Raw genomic sequence first — 21,176 nt, 5'->3', positions numbered from 1 at the left:
CCGGCAAACCCCTTGAAGCCATCGTTGGACTCAAGGTCCTCGGAGCTGAAATCCACCTCCGGTTTGTTATCCCAAAGCCCATCTTTGGTGCAGATGTTCTCAGCGTGCTAAGCAGCATCCTCTTCCGAAGATCAAGATCAGCCTATTTTCCAATGCCTACAGGATGAGCTTGATGCTCAGCAATAGCAGATCCTGATCCTTGCTCCGCCTCCCTCAGAGGCTAAAGAATCTGCTCCTCCCAAAAGGAAGCTGACTTTCAAGGAGGCCTTCAACCCGCCAGTGGAGCCTAAGATCCCACAGCGCCATGATAGAGGCACTATTCCACCACCTCCTCTTCCTCACCTACCTCCACCTCCCCTTTCCCCTACTCCTCCTGTGCCACCTACCTCCACCTTCCCCTCATCCCCTGTTAACCACCACCACTTCCCGACTCTGTCTCACTCTCCAAAGGGGTCACCACATTCTTAGTTTGGAGGAGACAGTCCAGTATCTTCTCCGGATCCTTATGACACGCCTTTAGACTCCTACTCTTGGGGCAACCCGTGGGGCAATTATGATGTTGATCTACCACCGGACAGACAGTGCATTCTGAAAAGCACACAAAGCAAAGCATTGTTAAGGAGCCCTTTTCTCATCGCCCAGAATAAAATAACTGAACATGATGAGAGTTACATATTAGCTCTGATCAAAATCCAGTATTGGTTTAAGAGGTCTCTACTCATTTTACTCTTCGACACCTTAACTTGAAGGCTGAGAAGAAATAAGTCGAGCTCATGTAAGAACAGAACAGGAAAACCACCAGCAGCCCAGGATCCAGAGAGACCACAAAATGTTCTGAAAGAGATGCTGCAGGAAATGGAATAGAAAAATTTCCAATTATGCATCTTTGCACATTTTAAATGAGTGCAACACCATTATCTGGTTTTGCAATGGAAGACCATTACCAAAAAAATATAATCAATACGACAAAAGAAAGTGGATGTTTTCCACTGAATTTGTAAGAACATACAGTTAACCCCCCTTCCCCCCCCAAACGATTTATTTTCATGTACCACCCACAAAACTCAATAAAAGAGCTTGACTGTATTCATTTCTTTATTCTTCAAGGACATCCATTTTGGCTTGGACGGATGGTTTGGCTAAAGGCGAGGCCCCACAGCCAACCCTCGCCACACAGGACCAAATACTGTGGAAAATGGGGGTTGGCTGCTTCTGGTGGGTAGGGTGCAAGGCTTGTACATAGGTAGTTTATATTAGGGATTGGCTGTTTGTGGTGGGTTAGGTTCAGGCGATTCAATCACCGCACCTGTTACTTAAGGCTGTTCTCCGGGATGGGTAGCCGCCTCTGGGGATAGGACTTAGGCCCGGCAGAATGCCAATGCAGTGGAGACAGGCTGCTTGCAGTAGGTTGGGTGCTTAGTAATCCAAAGGCCACTGGGGCGATGATTTTCGATTCTTAGGAGAAGCCATTTGGACTGACTATTGTAATAATGAATAAGAAATGCATTATTTATTAGAAGAGATGAGTTTGAGTGATCGGGCACTGAAGTGCAATTTACAATGTTTTGATCCCAAATAAACATTTTAATGAAAAACATTTTATTAAGTTTTGTTTAATTGTCATGAGCTTATGTTGGGATTTAACATAACTTTACTAATGCAGAGGAAATATCGGACACAGTTAAGATATATATATTTTTTTATATATATACTTTCTTTTTATGGTGTCTGTGACATTTACATTTGAGTTAGTTTGCGATTTTGTGAACAACTGTCTTGAACAAGGCTTGCTTACAGCAGAAAAGTGTTTTCTGTTTCATGGCTATACAAAATAAATGATCACTCTTTTAAAACCTCTCTTGGAGTGCACGCTGTTCTGTGGACAAAATGGCCTATTGTAAATAAGGGAGGCTTGCTGCTACAAGGCCCACCAATTCCCTCTCACGCAGCATCAGTCCTGTCTTGTTTATGCTGTTTAATTGTTACTGGTAAAAGAATCTCACTTGACATCAAAGTGAATTAAATATATTGTGTTCTACGTTAAGTGCAAGAAAAAACACTAGCAATGCTTGTTTTTCTCCTCCAGATACCTGAAAAGGTTCAAGGTAATGAAGATCAAAGTACTACGTAGTTGGTGTCGTCAAATCTTGAAGGGTTTGCAGTTTTTGCACACCCGTACCCCACCAATCATCCACAGGGACCTTAAGTGTGATAATATCTTCATCACTGGGCCAACTGGATCCGTCAAAATTGGTGACCTGGGTCTGGCCACCCTGAAGCGGGCATCATTTGCTAAGAGTGTGATAGGTAAGATGACTGTCGGTGCCATTCTTGCTATTTTGAGAATTATGTGTGGAGGTCTTGCGTTTCTTTTGCCACTGTCATGCTAGTTCATTCAGATGGTCTTGCTGTTATGTCTTTGTTATATGAATTGATGCAGAGTAAAATATATATTGTTACGATTTCCAAATAGTTAGGCACGTTGCCAGGACTGAGACACTTTTCTTTTATCTTAACAATGCAAAATGTCATCGAGCGCCACACTTTGGTCCACAGCACACAAATGTGCATTGGAGCATAAGCCCCTCCGCCTGGTTTCAATTTTCTACCAACGCTTGGAACCTTGAACACTAATCCCTACATTTTCTTTAACAGCTAAGAAAATTGCTGCTCCGCCTACTTAGATATTGCTGACATCTGGATTCACATGATGACCCAGTAGTGTAACGAGCATTGGCAACGCCAATGGATCTTGCCTTAAATATGCGAATTGAGTTGACCAGGTTCTTGCTTGCTCACATAAGTTTGAGGAAATATTAAAAGGGAATAACAAAGTTGGACGTTGAAAAGTATTATTTTGTGTTTGCAAAGAGTTTTTCTAAACACAAAGGAACACAGTGCTAAGGGCAGATAAGCAATGAAGAAACATGCCACTAGGTGATCCGTGTGAGAGCAAAGGAGCTAGCAGTGAGAGATTGGGAAAATAAAGGAGAATGACACTGATGGGCTTAAATAGAATGGGGAAGGAGATACGTTGGTAAAAGACAAACTAAAATTGTTAAGTGAAGTGAAAGTTGCAGAGAAGTCTGGTTCAGAAATGAAAAAATAAATGTAAATACAGTGGCAGTTTACCTTTCAAAACAACAATAGGGGGTAGTGAGCTGGAAGCAACATATTTAGATAAAACTGGAATGTGAGAGCAAGTGAGCTGCGAAAGAGCTAGGACTGGGACATACAGAGGGCAAGTGAAAGGTGCAGAGGAGCGGGATCTTGAATGGAAAAGTTGGTTACGAAAATAAAGGTTTGCATGACACAAAGAATTGAGAGCAGTGAGTGGGAAGCAATTTATTCAAATAAGCAGGGATGGGCAGGCGAGTATAAGTTTGGAAGACCAGTGGCTGGTGCCAAATGAAAGGTTAATAAAATGACAATAGAAATGTGGGTGGGCAAACAAAAAAGAGCAGTCAGTGGAAAGCAGTTTATTAAAACTGATGTGTGGGCAAAGAAAAAGGAATAATCTCAAAGTGCCGTCGAGTGAAATTTATGGAGGAACAGGAAGTTTGCTTGGGGTAAAAGTAACTGGGTGCAGTAAATTGAAATTCTTTTAATTGCGAGGCAAGGTGCAGACAGGTGAAAGTTACTGCAAGCAGGGGTAGAGACGAAAGACAACCACATGCAATTACATTGAAGGTTTCTGTCCAAACACTGAAAATTGAAATGTGCACACAAATAAAAGTATCCAGGAAGGAGAGAGGAAGCTTAAAAGAATAGATATTGGACTGGCATGTAGTAAGTTGTACCTAAACATTGAAATGAAATTGTGGCTTAAAAAGGGAAAACGGGAACAAGTCAAGTGGGGATGGAAATGGTATTGAAAGTGTGTTCTGAAAGGAAGAAGCAGTGCAAAAGGGGATTAGGGGGCGGGGGCTGCCCTGGGATTACCACAGTAAAAACCAGTCAGATTTACCTAACCTTTTCTGAGCATTAACCCCTTCATACCCAAGCCCCTCCTTAAATGCTAATCTATTGGAAATGGCTGAGTGGATTTACACCAAAATAACAAGCATTGTAAAACAATAGCTCTCGACTATGCAAGCTTTATTGGCTTTGTCAATTTTTCATTTTTAGCCATTTTGAACAGCAGCGTGGCTGCTGTACAGCATTGTTAAAAGTAGAAAATAAAAGTGCTATGGTGCGGCTGTGTCCTAGCGTTATTTTTTATGTCTAGCCTAGCGCAGCGCGCATGCGCTGCTCTGCGATTCTTTATGTAAGGGCTTCAAACATCTGACCACACTCTTGTGCGTGTACTTTTGTTTTTGTCACGGGCTATTGGCCTTTGCGTGCGTCTTTCTAACCTAGACAGCACGCAATTGGGCCAAGGCGGGTGCATGTCCCACCTTTGCTCTGCCCACGGCCTAATGCTTGCGTTTACCCGCACGGGTGCCATCTGTTTTGAATTATCGTGCTCTGCGCGATCATTCAAAACAGATGGCTCGCTGTGGCTCGCATGCTTGTTCTTTACGCCGTTTCCTTGCCACCAGAGCCAGTTTTTTTTTTGTCCGACTCTACTATGGTCAAACCCTTGCCTCTGGGCTTCCCACTGTTTCACCATCTCACACAAATTAATGTGCCTAAGCATTGCGCATAGTACTTAGAGTGCCGCAGCTTCGGAGGTCTCGGTTTACCACATGATGTCGAGCAAGTTCGTGAAAAACGTTAAAACTAAGGTTCTTTAATATACAGTGCTAAAAGATGCCCGCAAACCAGAGCTGTGGTGTTACATAGCGAGTCATAACTAAAGACTGTGGCGGCTACTCTGCAAAAACCGTCGTGTTCGTAAAGATAACACGTGGCACCATTTCCATTGAGGCTGTATTGTATTCAAATGTAAGGAAAATACTAGTCAACCTCCTTTCATCAAATATAAATAAAATAATATCCATGTCCAGCAGTCACCATATTTATATTTGGAGTAAACGGCGTGGTCTACGAGAGAACCTAAAGCCACTGCAATTTCTGCTCCAACCTAAGCAACTCGCTGCTCCAATTAATAACACTGCACCTCAAACGGTCAACTTTGGGACAGTCCTGCAAAAGGTGGGACACGGATGGCCATGCTTGTAAAGGTAGTCTTCGAAAATACAGGACTTTTGCCACACTTCCTCAAACACTTGCGTGCCTCTACACAGGGATAGCTAGTTGGTTCTGTCCTCCTACCCTGGACCTCTTCAGACGAGACACCAGTTCAGCAGTTTCATTTTCCAGCAGCTCTGTGTAGACAACAGCCATCCTCACTTCAGTAAATACATACATACATACATACATACATACATACATACATACATACATACTGTACTTTTGTAGGTATTTGTATTTGAGTAAAGCGAACTAATCTTCAGTTTGACGGCAGCACTTTGCAAGGTCAGTTTTGAGCACAAGTGTGGTTGTTGGCTTGTTGTATGGTTTCATGATTTAACATCGGCACAGTGTTTAAGGACTCATTTAAATTCTTTTTATAGGAGCTTATGTGTGGTAGCTCGCCTAAAAGAGACTGTCTTCGTGAGTGGTTTGTATGTTTCGTTTTCCGGTGTTTAATCCTCACCTAGGTTTGTGTTTGGCTTATGGTGGCAGTTTCCCTAAGAACACCTGTTTTTGCGTTTGACTCAGAATGTAAAAACAATGTCTAACAAGCTGCGTGGTCAGTGTAATACTGATAAAATATGTGTATTCATATTTCTTTGGTAACAGTTATGTATTACTGGTATATATATATATATCTGTCAGTAATTTGTTATTGCTTCCGTGCATATTAGAGTGTATGTTTTTTTAGAGAAAATATCCCCTGAAGAAGGGCCACATCGGCCCGAAATGCATTGGGCATTATCAAAGCAGAGAAGAAAGTTTTCTTCAAGGGCAACAACAAGATCTCTTCAATATATGAACGAATATATATTAATGCATTTATTTGTATTTTGTATGACTTTGCACTGATTCAACGGTTGAGTAAAATTGAAAAAACTTTTTGATGTGATATTTTGATGATTTATTAAGTTTATGGGAATCTGGTTTAGAATTGTAAATTATAGCTAGTGGCAATAGCCTTATAGCAACTGTGCGCAGAGGTCAAGTTTTCAACAACTTGCAGTACTTCGTTTTAGTACTGGTATGACCAGACAGCATGCCAGCCCCTGCAGCACGCTAGGATAACATTTGTTAACTTTAATTATTAAAATTATTGGTTAGGTAATAAAAATAGGAGTGCTCCTCTAGTCTTCTCTCTCCATTGTTAGTAAACACTTATAAGGTCACAAAGGCGAGACCTATTGGCTATGCCAATGCTTGTTCTTTCAGCCATGTTGCACAGCAGTTGAGCTGTGCAACATGTGTAATCAAACGTTGACTAAGCCAGTAGCACTTTAAATGTTATAATTGGGTGAATGCATGTGGTACATTCATGATGTCTTATCTTAATCGAATATGAATGAATGTAAGTAAAACAAATGGTCTTTGTTGTTATCATCAGTTTTCTCTTAAACTTTAGCCTCGGAGTCTCACCTGCGACTTTGGACCCAAAAATAGGTTTGACCGGTGGCTGCAACTGAAACTTCAAGCCACCTGATGTCCATGCCGTGGTTCTTGTCTTATGTAGCCCCTTTGAATGACCCCAGGATAGCAGTCAGGTAAAATTAATTGAAGCCGTGACAGTGCAATAAAGTTCAAAGCCCTGAGCATACAGGCACCCCTCCTCTAGCAACATGGACGTTCTTAAACCTCTCTGGTGCACACGAGCGCCAGGTGCTATAAATCCTCATTGTTTTACTGAAATCCCATAAAGAAATAACCTCTGCCAGGAATAGGACGTTTAAAAGGGTTAAATGTCCTGTTACTGTACTTGAAGGCAGAACATCTCCTAGCTGATTCGTCTCAGCGATCAGCTTCATGCTCAAAGCCACGTTGATGCAGAAATGTTGCAAATAAAAATACTAAACCTATAGGAAAGAGATTTAAAGGTTATGTGGGAGATTCACAAAGCTTTTCGGTTGCAGAAAAAAGATGTATGTGCGAAAGAAAAAAAAAACTGGAACGCAAGCATTTGCAAATCATATGTACTAAGACACCTCAGCGAGTTACACACCAGCTGAAGTTATAGGTGTAAGCGACAGATCAAAATTTTGGTTCCATTGGAACATGTCATTATTCAAGATCATAAGATAAAAAGTGATCAGTTGGTTGAGAAACATTAAATTTGCTAATAGCACCACATTATCTACACCACTTATAGATGGCATTCTGTCCTTTCACAAGAAGCACATCTGTACACAAAGCAGTTCCCTTCAGTGGCAGGTACTACTACAGAAATGTGTGCTCTGAGACCAATTTTGGCAAGAGCCTGGCAGCGCTGTTTACAATGTTTGATAAAGAGTAACGTGGCAAACAACCACAAGCAAGGATACATCCAAAAGTTTGGAAGCAAAAGCCAGAACAACTAGCTTTACCAATGCTTGTTAATGAGGACGTTTTTCATCCATGAAAGGTGGCCAGATGAAACGAGAGCAATTGACTGGGTGGGGAGGAGGATTGATGAAGCAGCAGTGATGGAGGGCGTAGGGATAAAAACAGCAATGGGAAAGTGAAACGTGGCTGGGGCTGATTCAGGGGCAAGCAAAACAGGTTGGAGAGAGAGCTGTAATGAAATTCTACAACTGAAAGAAGAAAAAAAACATTCAGAAGTGATGTTTCAACTGGCCAAAATAAAAAACAAAAAAGCATTTGCAATGCAATAGGTCTCGCATTTGCGAGAGTTAGGGCTTTTGGTATTGTAAGTGACAATGTCTTTTACGTATGTGTTTTGGTGTGGAGTGGAATTATATGGGTTAAATTGTATTTGAATAGGGTGGAATTGAGTGGTGTGTAGTGTATTGGAATTATGTGGTTAGGTGGATAGATAGCGGTGAGAGCTGCACAGATTGGATAGAAAGGAAGATAGAGAGGGATAAGTATTTTGTGCTCGAAGTGGTGAATGAACTTCAGACAGGAGCAGAAAGAGTGTGAGAGAGAAAGAAGGGGACAGCAGGCTACAGATGCATTTGAGGGAGCGCCCATTTATGCAGAAAACACCGTACAATAGGAGAGTGTGGGTTTGAGGGACAGAAACCTTGAAAAGGCACAGGAAAGAAACTGTGCTTGAAGACCTGAAGACAATCATATGAGAGAGGTAGGAAGAGTGCATGAGAGAAAGGGGTTAGAGAGAGCAAGAGAAGGAGGGACGATGTGGGAGTGGTAGCTAGAGGTATGGGGTGAGAGGTGAACCAATGCATAGCATGAAGAGGTACAGCAAGGTGAGCAGGTATTATAGAGAGGAGAGGGGTAGTGTCGGGGAGGTGAGAGGGATAGTGGTTGTGTGGGAGAGAGATGACTGGTTTGTGGAAATGCGAGGGAAAGATGGGTTGTATTGGAATTGTTTGTTGTGGAATTGTGTTTCATGGAATTGTGTGGTGTGGAGTTGTGGAGTGGAATTATGTGGAATGGAGTTGTGGAGTGGAATTATGTGGATAGTAATTATATGGTATTGAGTGTATTGGAATTATTTAGAGTGACACTGTTATGGAGTTTATTATGTGGAATGGTATTGGCGTTGTGGAGTGGCGCATTGTGGAGTTGCATTATGTGGTGTGCTGTTAAATTTTGAGGCATGATGTGGAAATCTGTGGTGTGTATTGCAGGTATGTGTTGTGTTGCAGATTGCCTTGTAGGTCACACCAGGAAAGTCAGAGAGGGCAAAAATTAGTTAACACTGTGTTTGGAGAAATGGAAATTTAAATCTACTCTGACTGTATACAGAGACATTAGGAATATTCAAAACTGTCTGCAGGGAAACCCTAACTAACGAGACGGGTCATTAAACTGGCCCAGGAGGAAGAAACAATAGAAAGGTACAGCAGTGCATTAAATTAAATGAGAAGACAACACTTAGAGAGCGCAGGAAACCGTTTGAAATCTGCAAAGACCAGTACTAGAGTGACATATTTATCGATTTCTAATATGTACCATCATAACCTAATACTGCCACTTACAGTTGTTTGATACAGCACAACTACACCCAGTACTAGAAGCATTAGTGCATTCAATGAGCATCTGAATTATAGTGGGAGTAAAGAATAATGAAAAAATTGTGGCAGCAGTAGCCATGATATGCACAAACAAAACAGTGGAGGCATGCTCATCTAAAGACTGACATACTCCTAGATAGTTAAAAAAAACCAAAGAATGTATATTACTAGCACTGCAGAGCAAAGAGAACATTACGGGACACGCAGGAATACTAATGATCATGATAAAGATTAACAGTCTAGTTTTGGTTCGATAATGGCATGCTCAGATAGGTGTATACAGTAAACTCACGGGACAGGAGCTGGTTTTTAAATGGTCGATGTGCAGGGGCATTGAAACTGAACCGGATAACCTAAAAAAATAAGAGCAATGGAGTGGTAAGTTGTTGCTAGTTTGAAGTCGTTGCGGTAGCCCGCTCCTAGGGTTCTGTCAGTACACTTCGAAAAATAACTAGTGAGACGTGGAGTGCTGCTATGGTTCTGTTGTGGTTTTGAATTATCTGAGCTAGGAAGAATGATAGGATGGTGCTACCCCGGTCGAGCGAAAAGCAGATCATATTTCTGAGAGATGTCTGTTGGATAAGCATTGTATGTTGCCTTTCATGAGGTAGCTGTTAAAGCAGACATGCCATTTCAAAACATAAATTTACTTAGACTAGCATTAGGCTTTATTTTCCTCGGTCTTTAATGTTCGGCCCTCTGTTCTGCTGTCCCAATAACAGATGCTGTGCTGCCGTTCCATGTATTATATAGAAGCGCTAAGCTGCCAATTACAGTTTTTGTCTCAGCCGCAGTCAGCTGCCCCAGCGTTAGGAGTTGGGCTGTCTTTGTGTGAGGTGCTTGCTCCTATGTTTATCTTTCTTTGGTGGTGCTGACCCAGTGTAGATAGGTATTGTACTGTTTCCCAGCTGTAGGCCTCATTGTTTTAGCGACACATGCTTTCTTGCTAAGTCAGTGTATATTCAAGGTCGGATTGGATAGGAAATAGTCCTGGGCACAAAATAAAGTTGTGCCATTGGTGAGTTAAGTTACTAAAAAGGTGAATTGGGTCTTTAGATCGGGGCAGTTTTGAAATTATTAAGATACACTGTATATATAATATGCAAGGTATGAAAAACTGCAATTGTTGTGATAATATCGGGGAAATCAACAGTTAATACAGGCCCAGCAGACTTTAAAACTGGTCCACAAACAGCCCAAAAATGGTCCATACTCTGATCTGTCAAACCAGTCCTTCTGGCACCTCCTGATTGCCTTATCGGTCAGCCGATCTTGTGTATATCCGTATCACACATTGTGATGTTCTGGTTTTATTCTGCGAGAGCTGTGCTACCGTATGTGTTTTTCTGTACATATGTTTAAATGGCAGATGGTATCCAGCTGTCCAGTATGATAGTGGCAGGCGTTAAGGTGCTACTTTTGTGTTTTAGTGTCGGTCACTTTGCTGCAGTCTCCGAATTTTAGTGTCAAGTGTTTCTGTACTTGAGTTATAAATACCAGGAGCTGCAATTTTGTCCATGGGACTCCAATTTCAGACATAAATCCATCCATACACCAGAGCAGTTTCAGCAAGATTCAATGTATGCACGGGGAGAAGTTTAATCTGGGATGTGCGCATCATGTATATTGGGTACACTTAAACACTTTACACACTCACAAATCAGACCTCTAAAAGAAGGCTGCCTTTCACTCAAATAAAAACGTGCAATCATGTTTGCATGTATTTTTTAAACACGATTCATGTTCTGGACTGCAGAAAAACAAAAACACAGATTGAAGGGCAAGGGAAGTAGAAAGCAGACAGCTACATAAGTGAATGCAGTGTTCATACCCGATGGGACCTGGATTAGTTTTATTTGCGGTATTCGTTTTCTGCTAGATATGAAACGCAGAGAAGACAAATATCCATTAAATGTGAGCTAAGGCAGAGAAACGCACATGGTCTGAGAAGGCAAAGAGACACCGTGCCGTGAATTGGCACCCATATGAGCGTGAAAGCCACAAATGCCGAATAACCAGCGAACAGTGAAAAATACGCAGCTTGGATGCACTCAAATTTTCTGATTCAAACAAATTAAACGTTTATACACACTTAAATGAACTTTCAACAAAAGTAATGTGTGCACTAGGTTAGGGGCTCTGCAGGCCGCCTTATTCACAATGAAAAGAAATAACCCGGAAATGTATCTGGGAATTCCAAAATGCACTACAATCAAGTCACTATAAAGTGTACTCAATGTTATCAAAAACAGTAATAAATGATATCCTTTACTCTTCAATCAAGAACAGTCCTCCAACCAGTTTCCAATGAATCATAAGCTGAAAATCAGATCTTCAGACCATGAGGTTGGTGATAATCTACTTTATTCTTGATAGTCGCAGATAAAATCAAGTTCAAGTTCAAAAGAATAACAAAATTTATAGCTTGTATTCAGCATATAACAACAAAACCTTCACATATCCCAATGCATTTCGGGCTTTTTTCATAAGCCCTTCATCAGGTTAATCTGCAATATATCAATAAGCTTATTTTAATAAACAATATACAACAACATGAAGTTTAACATCAATCATAAAACTTATGGGTTGACTAGAGAGCAGGAGGAGCACCTCACATAATCATCACCTCGTGCAATGTGTCAACCACATCGAAAGCAGCGTGAATCAAAAAGGAACTAAAAATGAAAAGTGCTCAAAACAACAACCAAATTGTGACATTAGTCAAAATGCCCTAAGTGGAAAAAAACGGAAGAATTGGGAACAATATTAATCGTACCTCCAAACGCTGGAGTGATCGCACTCACAGCGGAAGTACAGGCCAGCGGGATGCCACTGCAGCCTGAAAAGTAACCAAACTGTAACTGAAGCGAGTGTTTAAAAAATAAGGAGAAATGAAAACACTGTGGAAGGACAACGGTGCTTACCTGAGGCAATATCAATAACACTGCGCTGTCTCAATACGCAAGAATTTGACAGCACCTAAAAAAAGAGCTGTGTTGTAACACGACATCTATGTAGATTTTAAGCGAACAACAAAAACCACAAGACGCAGAGACCAAGCTACGGCGCTTACCTGAAGATTGCAATTTGCATAGCAATAAATCCAATGTACCAAAATTATCATTCGCAGTCCCTGCAAAAACGGAACTGGTATAAGTAAAATATCCAGAATGACGGAAAAAATGGTGAAAAAGCACCTCCTTAATGCGGATGCTTACCGGTGGCAAGATGAGCAAGAACACAGACTGCTACCAAGAAGACGCCAACTCCAGCAAGTGAGCCCGCGCGTCTACTGCATATACATACGTAATGCCGAAAAACATAAAAATAGAAATGGGACAGTGCGAGCATTAAAAACTAGAAACTCGCAGTGAAAATTAACCAGATGAACGCCAACACTAAAAATTCACAGTAAAAGTGAGCGTGCAAGTCTTAAGAAAAGGTTAATCGTGCAAAATAAAATGAAAATAAGAATTGTGATGAAATACACGATTAAGTGATTAAAAAATTGAGTGATTAAAAAAATAGAAAGTGAGATGGAGAAGAATCAAAAAAAGAAATTACATTATTGTCCAATGTATAACCCCCAATGTATTATACATGCAATAAATGACAACAATGAGAAGATTGACCCTAAACTAATACATATGACGTAAATAGAGCAACAGATACATAGAGGGAAAAAAAACAGTCAAAAGTACAATAAAGATTCCAACAAGTTCAGCATTATAAAAAGCAAGACAATTCAAATTTGTCATTCAACCCTTTAGGGGACAGTGTTTGTATGAACCAAATCCAATAAGACTCACGTTGGGAAAGGGTTTTAGACATGTCTCTGTCCGGACGTGACTCAACCATCTCCAGCACACCGAATCTGAGCTGTGCAATAGTGTGTTTTTCAGCTAGCCAATGTTGCGCAAGTGGAGAGCTGACCGTTTTTGTTCTTATTCTACTCTTGTGCTCAGTGATTCGAGTACGGAGAACCCTCTCCGTCTTCCCCACGTAATACAAATCACACGGACATTTAATCATGTAAATTACATGGTGGCTATTGCAATTTGTGTTGAAATTCCAGAAAATCTTTTTGCCAGACCGAGGATGTGACATTCCTGCCTGTAATCACGTTATTACAATGTGAGCAATTCATACATTTAAACATCCCTTTAGAAGGGGCTTGTACTTTGTCTACAGGTTTATTTGATTTCTTTCAAATTACGAGATCTTTTGTATGCAAATAACGGGGGATCAGAAAACATTCCTTTAAAATCAGGTTCATATTGGAGCAATATGCTCTTCTTGACGAGATCAGAATTGGTGGAAAATGTGGAAACAAACACTTTTCTCGAGCAGGGCCAGGAGGCTTAATTTTCTTTTTCAACAGATCATCACGGCGTACTGCTAATGATCTTGTTTCAGCCTGATCTACAACCTGTTGAGGATCACCTCTTTAAAAACTTTTCTTTAGAATCTTGAATAGTCTGCAAGCCTGACCAGCAAATAAAATTCCAACAAGCACTCGCCGTTGCAGAAAGGCAGCCGCTTGTTTATATCTGCATTGCGCTTTCACTTTTTGTGAAAGAGTGATGCAAAAATAAACACGCGGCTGCCTTTAACAAAGACGAATGAAAGAAAATAGTGCTCACTAACCAGATAAAGCCCACATTGTAATATCCGCGAGTACACGATCGAGTCTGGATCGGCCGTCGCAGAAGGAGACACGGTGGTAACAAAAAAGCCACACTTTCAATCGGAGGCCAGCCTTTACAATAAAGTATGACGCCAGCCAATGAAAATGATGGGCGTGGCTTCAAGTCCCCTTCCGAAATCATCTCGATCACAATAAGCCTCGCAGAGCGAGGAGCGCATGAGCGTTCCAGCGCTAGTTCTGCAGGACCTAAAAATAGTACCCGAATTGCGTCTGGAGCAGGTGACAGGCACTGATTAAATTGAATCAATCTGTGCTTGCTCCATGCTCCACAGCAAGCGGCGGAAGTAATGTTTCGGCTGCACTGACATTAAAATGGCTGCAAAGAAAAGTGATGTAGAAGCGGACAAATGGTAAGCATGGGCAGGCCCCAAGCTCTTTACTGTATATAACAGTGTCTCGTAAGCGAAACACATGCCCTTTCACCTACACTCGCAGGATCAACCTTAAAAAGCATGCTTTGTGAATAAAGTTCTAACTTTTAACGAAATTTGGTGTACTTTTGTTGAGCTGTTTTGTCTGTATCCCAGAGCAAAGTTTCCTATGGGAATGCAAAATTTCCTAGCTTTTGTAACAAAGTTTCAATTTTATTAAGGCCCTGGAGATGAGGACTATGCTCTACTTTCTTCACTTAATTCTATACCGCAGCCTTCAAAAACATTAAAGAACTATCTGTTCCAGGAACCACAAAAAAATGAAGTAGAAAAAAAGTCAACCAATCACAGTCTCCATTTCCTCCTATAGTTTGTTATCCTCTTTCTTTGTGCGACAGTTGCTAGTCTTCATTTGCACCTCATTTTTGTTTGGTGGTCTCATTTTCTAGAATGATAAAACACAAACGCCACTCTTCTGTGTTTTCTGATTCACCTTCCGCTAATCTATACGAGTTATCAGCTTTCTTCATTGTCATCCTGTACACCAATCCATCCAGAATGTCATCCAGAGTTAATAGAAAATATTAAACAAAATACATGTACCATACTGTGATTACGTTACCAGAACCATTCTCTCTCCCATATAGAACCCCCTTTTTTCAGAGACAGGCATACAATACCTTTGATCGTTGGGACGAATAATTCTCACCTTTGTGTTTTTAATAGAATTGATAGTTTCCGTTGCAAAAGCTAGGGAATTTTACATTTTATATCGGCACCGGAGGTGAGGACTATGTTCTTTGAAAGCCTGTTTACCACCAAGGGTGCTATATCTCAAGCTCATTTAAAGTACTCCTTAAACATAGAGTTGAAGACCAAGCTGAAGCATTTAGTATATCTTCCAAACTTACCCTCCGTGAAAAGGCGTTGGAAGCCATTTCCCCTCCGGCGTAATGTGGCTCTAAAGGTGATGTATGTATATTACCCTCCAGCATTATTCATCTTAGCTATATGGCTATAGTGGGGGAAGATACAGCCTTAAAAGGCTTTCAAATAGAAATCAGGACATGTTGCTTACCTGCTGGATGGAGCTCTTCAGTCCTAGTCTCATAAGCTTTAATACATCTGACCACAAATAGTTGTGGCACATTATCAAAAGCCAGGAAAAAACCATCCTAGAATTACATTTTGGTCTACTAGAAATATGGAAAGACTCCCCATCTGGAGTAAATACTCTACCTGTAATATCCAGAACCTTAACACCCGACACTCTCCTACAGGATATTAGGCTCAGTAGCATTGCCAGCTTACCTGATAGTTACTCCCAAAAAAGGTATTAGTTGCTGGTTTCTGGCGGCAGACCCAACCAAATTGCCCTCATCAATTAGCTTTCCAAAGAATGTTTATGCACAGGAGAACACTCTTCCAGGAGGTGTATGTGGATGTCGGACCCCACAGGACCAGCTCCATTCTGCAAACACCAACGCTTCTAAATTGTCCAGGCTGACCTGTTTAGCCTAACCATTCCATCTGCTACATTATTGGCCTTTTCCTGCAGATAATCTGCCATGACTGAGATCTTGTTGTGTAGACAGAAGTGGCTGAAATCCTCCTCTAGGTCTGCTAGGGTCTTCGATTGTGATCCTCCCAGGTGGTTGATGTAGTACCCAACAGATATGTTGCCCTTCAAGAGGATGCAACATAGCACCTTCTCCTCGCCAGATCTGGTGCCCCAACCATTTTTGCTGGCGTCAGATTCTATGACCATATCGGTAACTGTTCTGAAGACTGCTTTCTTGTTCTAAGCCTCCATGAGTCAACCACCACCTCATTTTTGTCCTTGTTGTCTTCATTTAGTGGTATAGTTACGGACTACAGCAGTCACAACAGGAGGGTGATCAGCCTCAGAGCGGTGCTTTGGCGCCAGAGTATTTCCAAAGTTCTGGATTAATCTTCGCCATTTTCCTGGAAGGAAGTCTCAATGTGGGTTCCTTGGAATCTAATATGAAACCTAGAAATATAGTTCTATGAGTGGGCATAAGAGAGTGGTTTTGGTGTTGATGACAAAGCCTAAGCCTTCCAGCAGTTTCACTGTTATTTGGAAATGCACCGATAACTGCCTTGGACCTTGGTCCATCAATAGGATATTGTCCCGGTAGACGAAGAGATGGCCATCCTGGTATCTTAGATGTTCCATTTCCGCTTTAGCACCTTCGTAAAGCACTGCGTCTTGCTGAGGACAGACAGAGCGGTAGCATGTGAAATTCAATGGCTTGATGTCTCCACAAGAACTGGAGGAACCTGCTATACGCAGGGTTGATTGGGACCGTCAGACACGGGTTCTTGTAGTTCAGTCGGTGGCCTCAGAAGATAGCACAGCAGATAAATACCCTCCATTTTGAAGTGACTTTATACCAGCCACTCGTTGAACTGAGGTTTATTACTTGCTGTTGCCCTCCATCTGCTTTCTCCACCAACAAGAGGAGCTCACAGAATCGTTTTGATGAATGTTGGTTGGGGGTATACCCACTTGTGCCAGCATTTCCACCACCTCATGATCGTTGAGGCAGGCCTCTTGATCTGAGAAAGTCATGTGGTCTTGTGGTTGGAAAGGAGTGCCATAGAATCCTGTATGAAACCCTAGCACTGTTTGCAGGACCCTAGTGTCCAACGTCAGAATCCCCCAATTGTGAATGTAGTCTGCCCGCCATCCTCCCACTTTTAGTTGGGAAGATTGGAGAACCCTTACCTGAATTAGATCCTTGCAGTGTCCATGCAAGTTCCCTCTGGCTCCGTGTCTCTGGAGGGAAAGAAATCCCAGAATCTTGATTGATCCTGCCAATGGCCACGTTGGGAGCCTTAGCCTCTTGATGAGGCTTTGGAGACTAAGTGACCGGTCAAGCGCCCTTTTCCCCGACCAGCCCTGGGGAAAACCTTGGAGGTGAAGACCCTTCTCATTAAGACCTGTACCTTGTGACAGCACTTCAGAAGAAATGACGGAACCCAACTGTTTGGCTTCTTCGGCCTTACCCAGGATGTTTGTGATGGGCCCGATAATGTCCAACAAGTTATCTTTACAGGAATGTCGTAACTAGTCTTTGGGACCCAGACATATTTTCCTAAGAACCTATCCATTCTGTGGTTATTGCTACCTTACTCTCCAGGGATGGACAGCAGCACTCTGCCCAGAGTCGGGCGCGACCCTCTTTTGCCAGCAGTTTGTGAAGATGACCTATCACATAGGTGACACCTTGGCCCAGAGACCATTTGGAGGAACGGGGATGAAGTAAGTCTTCTGGGTCTAGCATGTCCAAAGTGGTTCCGCTACCCCTTGATGGGTCGTCCTGTGATGCCTACTGTTGATTATCCAGCGACAGGCATCATGGTCTAGAAGGGCCTGCATCATCCGCTGGATCTCCCGGGAGTCATCATCTAAGGGAGTGTTTGAGGGCATTACCGGTTCTTCAGGCCTTCTACCACCTACGGCCGGCATACTATATATTGAACCTGGGGTGCAGGAAAAGTATTGCATAAGAATGCCCTTTTTAGCCTGTCAAAGACATCTGTGTTCACTCCCTGTTCCTGTTTCCTTTTTGCCTGGTGCTTTATGTTGCCCTTTTAGTTGAATGGCCCCAGAGGACCTAGGGCATTCTATCCCTAAGTTTAGGAGTTTGGGGCGAGCAGAATCCAGCTTTATCAGTTTTCTTTCCAGGGGTTCAATATATGAGGCGTCTGTCTGATGAATGGAGTTATCCACTGCCACAGAAAAGTCAAAGTTGTTAGTAGTTTTCTCCTGTTGTGCCTTGTAAGGGTATTTAGACCAGACCAGTTAATGTATGGGAGTCCAAAGGACTCACTACAAGTTTTAGCACTAGGACACAAATCGCCCATTGCTTTCGTTGGGGTCAGCAGGTCTCGGCCGATTCCCAGCAGTGTAATCCAAAATTTCATAAAGCAAAGGTAATGCAGACCAGTTTATCTGGGTGTCCACATCGCTGTTCTTGGTTTCCTGGTATAAAGATAACTCCAGATGGAGCAGGCAAAATAATTGTTCGGAAAAGGCTGATTGGGCTCTTTTGTTAGCTTGGTTCCCAGAAAGTTTTATTGACCATCTCTTGCAGAAAGCCTAGCTTTACATTTCAGCAGTATAGTAGAAAGTACATTTGTGGAGTTAAAGATGTTAGGCTCCCCAGATCAGACTGCACAGTATTCTAGTGATGATCCAGGCTAAGGCTACATATATAGGCTGATGTGTTTGTTCATTGAACAGGGATTGTTTGTAGCAGGTTGAAAGCTCCACACTCTTTTTGGGAGGATCCTTATACTGAGTAATTTTGTAGGTGTGAAGTCTTGATAGTATATTTTACATTTCGTCCTGTTTATAAGAACCTACTTGCCTAATTGGATCTAGGCATTTAGCATGTTCCCATAGATAGGCTATTTGAATACAAAATCTTATTTAAAATTACTCTCAAGATTATCCTCACTTCAACGTGCATCCTTAGCATGGCTCCAAAGCATTATCAAACTATACAATTATAGATGGATAACAGTGAATAGTGGGAATATTTTTCACTAGAGGTTCGGAGTGCCATGAAATGGACAAAAAGAGTAAAGCTTGTATTGTCTATGCCGCTCTGAATGCTTAGGTAAAAAACATAAGGTTATTCACTTTTTTACTCCTCTATAATTTTATGTTGTGTATGCCACACAAAATCTTCCCCAGTATTTCATTGCTACAGGGGCAGAGGACTAATGAGGGTTCTGTACATAACAGGATTTCTCCTCGCTGTCGCAAATGGTAAAATAAATCCTCCTGCCACCTCCCTCTTTGCCTTTCATCTCTCGCCATTCCTTCTGAAACTGTGCTCTATAAACCCCAATGGAGTGGAGAAACAGAGCTGCGCTGACTGGTTGTTTGAGAGACCTGTAAAGTCAACCTGGACTTTCTTTATAAAGTAGCAACAGCGGAAACTACCGCGAATTAGGGTTATGTAAAAGAACTAGAAGTAGGGTTTGGGTAACAAATGGAGTTAAAGTGACGTTTGTGGTTACTGGTTAGAATTGAGGGCCTAGGGTAAATTAGTGTATTGATTGGAGCTAGCTGCTAGTTTAAAAATCTTCTTTATCAGTGATGTGAGGTCGCTTCAAACCCCCTGTGAACGAAGCTGTTGTTTCTCCAAATAGTGCAGGATGGCAAAGAGCGTCTGGTCAACTCAGTCAAGATGGGGAACAGGGGGGGGGTAAATCATAGTCCTGGAAAGGAAGCAGTATAATCCCTACATTGCAGCAATAAAGGTTGAGAGGAAGCCCGGTTCGACAATATGGCAGAGGTGCTACACAGACTGTACCCAACAGGGGTTTTGGAAACTAGTGGCCAGTGGGAGCGGGAGGTAATGGAGCATGCAGAGGCATTTGTTCAGCTAGAGGATTGGGAGGCACATTTTAAAGCACTTTATGAACCAAGGAAGGACTTAATCAAACGGCGGAGGATGATGGGTATGGTCCTTTGGTACTAGGTCAGGACAAAACTACCACTAAACCAGTAACTTTATCCTTAGAGACCGAGCTTGCTCTGTCCCTAATGAAATGGGAAAAATGTGCAAGGCCGGAATGTATCCCCATTGATTTATATCTCTCTCAGCCCTCTATCTGGATCCCCTATTCGAACACGCTCAGTAACACTATTGTGAAAGGAGAGGCAATTCCGCCATCATGAAGGGTGCAATAATTGTACCACTGCACAAGAAAGGTGGGAAAGATTTACCGGCTAATTATAGGCCATTTAGTCTGATCAACAACCCCCAAAAATGTTTTAGCAGGCAAATCCTACATAGATAACAGGAGTGGCTAATTGACCACCATGTGCTCACAGAATTCCAAGCTGGCTTCCGAGAAATTCAATACTCTAGATCAAGTGTTCTGCTGCAGGATTATATGCTGGAAGTATGTTGAACTAAAAAGGGACCACTTATGTGTAGCCTTTATCGATATGAGGGCTGCCTTTGATCTAGTGTCAAAGGCAAATCATTGGAAGGTGCTGGGTAGTTATGGGGTTTTTACAGATCTTTTGGTATTGATAGTCTTGCATACAGAAACATACGCACAAATGAGATGGAGTAGTGCGGGAGAACTTGGCAACAAGATCCCGATCAGACGTTGGGTAAGGCAAGGTTGTGTCCTTGCCCCATCATTATTCGTCCTTTATATTAATGGTGTGGCGACTGGATGAGTAAGTGTAAGCATGATGCCCTGAACTCTGCTAGCATTTGCACCTCAGTGCTGATGTTCGCAGACAACACTTTGCTAATCTCCTGAACCCCTATGTGCCTCCAGGTTCTGCTAAATAATTTAGCCTCCCGTTTGAATAGGGGTCTTGAGCTTATTGCAGGAAATTCAAAATTCATGGCGATTAGGTCCCATCACTCCATCAGGGGTAAGATGTTGGTAGACCAAATTAGAATACACTGAGTAAAAAATGTCAACTACCTTGGCGCGAGAAAAGAAGAACAATTGTGCAACATAGAACAGGAGTAATAAGAAAATATAAGACAACATCATGTAGAGTAGTCTCACCGGCATTGCAAGTGTATAGGGCATCAGCGTTGGTGGGCATTATTTATGACAAAGAATTCTGGGGTGATGTTGATGGTATATCATTGGTCTAAGTTAAAAACAAATGTATTGGGTCTCTCTTTAATCTACCGACCAGCACCCCGTTACTACCTATTAGATTCAATCTAGACCTTGAGAGGGTAGACCGGGGGTTTTATTTAGCACATTTAGATATTGGATGCATATTTGGACCACACCCCAACTGTCCTCCTAACGCAATGCTGTGAAAGAAATTATTGATCTGGATAAATCGCAAACTATTCCTTTGCTTCATTTAACAACTGTGTAAGACACTTAAATTTAGATGAGGCTTGGACCGATCTAGGGTAGATGGATAAATCTATATTAAAAATAGAACAAAACATTTATTTG

General features: G+C 41.9%; 1 protein-coding gene across 9 annotated transcripts in view; it reads left to right on the top strand.

Annotated features, from left to right (window-relative positions):
- The window catches only part of WNK1 (WNK lysine deficient protein kinase 1), a 1,135,119-nt gene that overhangs the window by 247,894 nt on the left and 866,049 nt on the right, over nucleotides 1-21,176 (top strand). For all 9 annotated transcript variants that reach the window (XM_085652258.1, XM_085652261.1, XM_085652257.1 and 6 more), the window contains exon 3: nucleotides 2,087-2,307. In XM_085652258.1, coding sequence (XP_085508384.1) covers nucleotides 2,087-2,307 — 221 coding nt within the window. The remainder of the gene's footprint in view (nucleotides 1-2,086; nucleotides 2,308-21,176) is intronic.

This window comes from Triturus cristatus, chromosome 4_1 (assembly GCF_964204655.1).
Source record: "Triturus cristatus chromosome 4_1, aTriCri1.1, whole genome shotgun sequence".
Lineage (NCBI taxonomy): Eukaryota > Metazoa > Chordata > Amphibia > Caudata > Salamandridae > Triturus > Triturus cristatus.
This window is presented reverse-complemented; position numbering and strand designations above follow the sequence as displayed.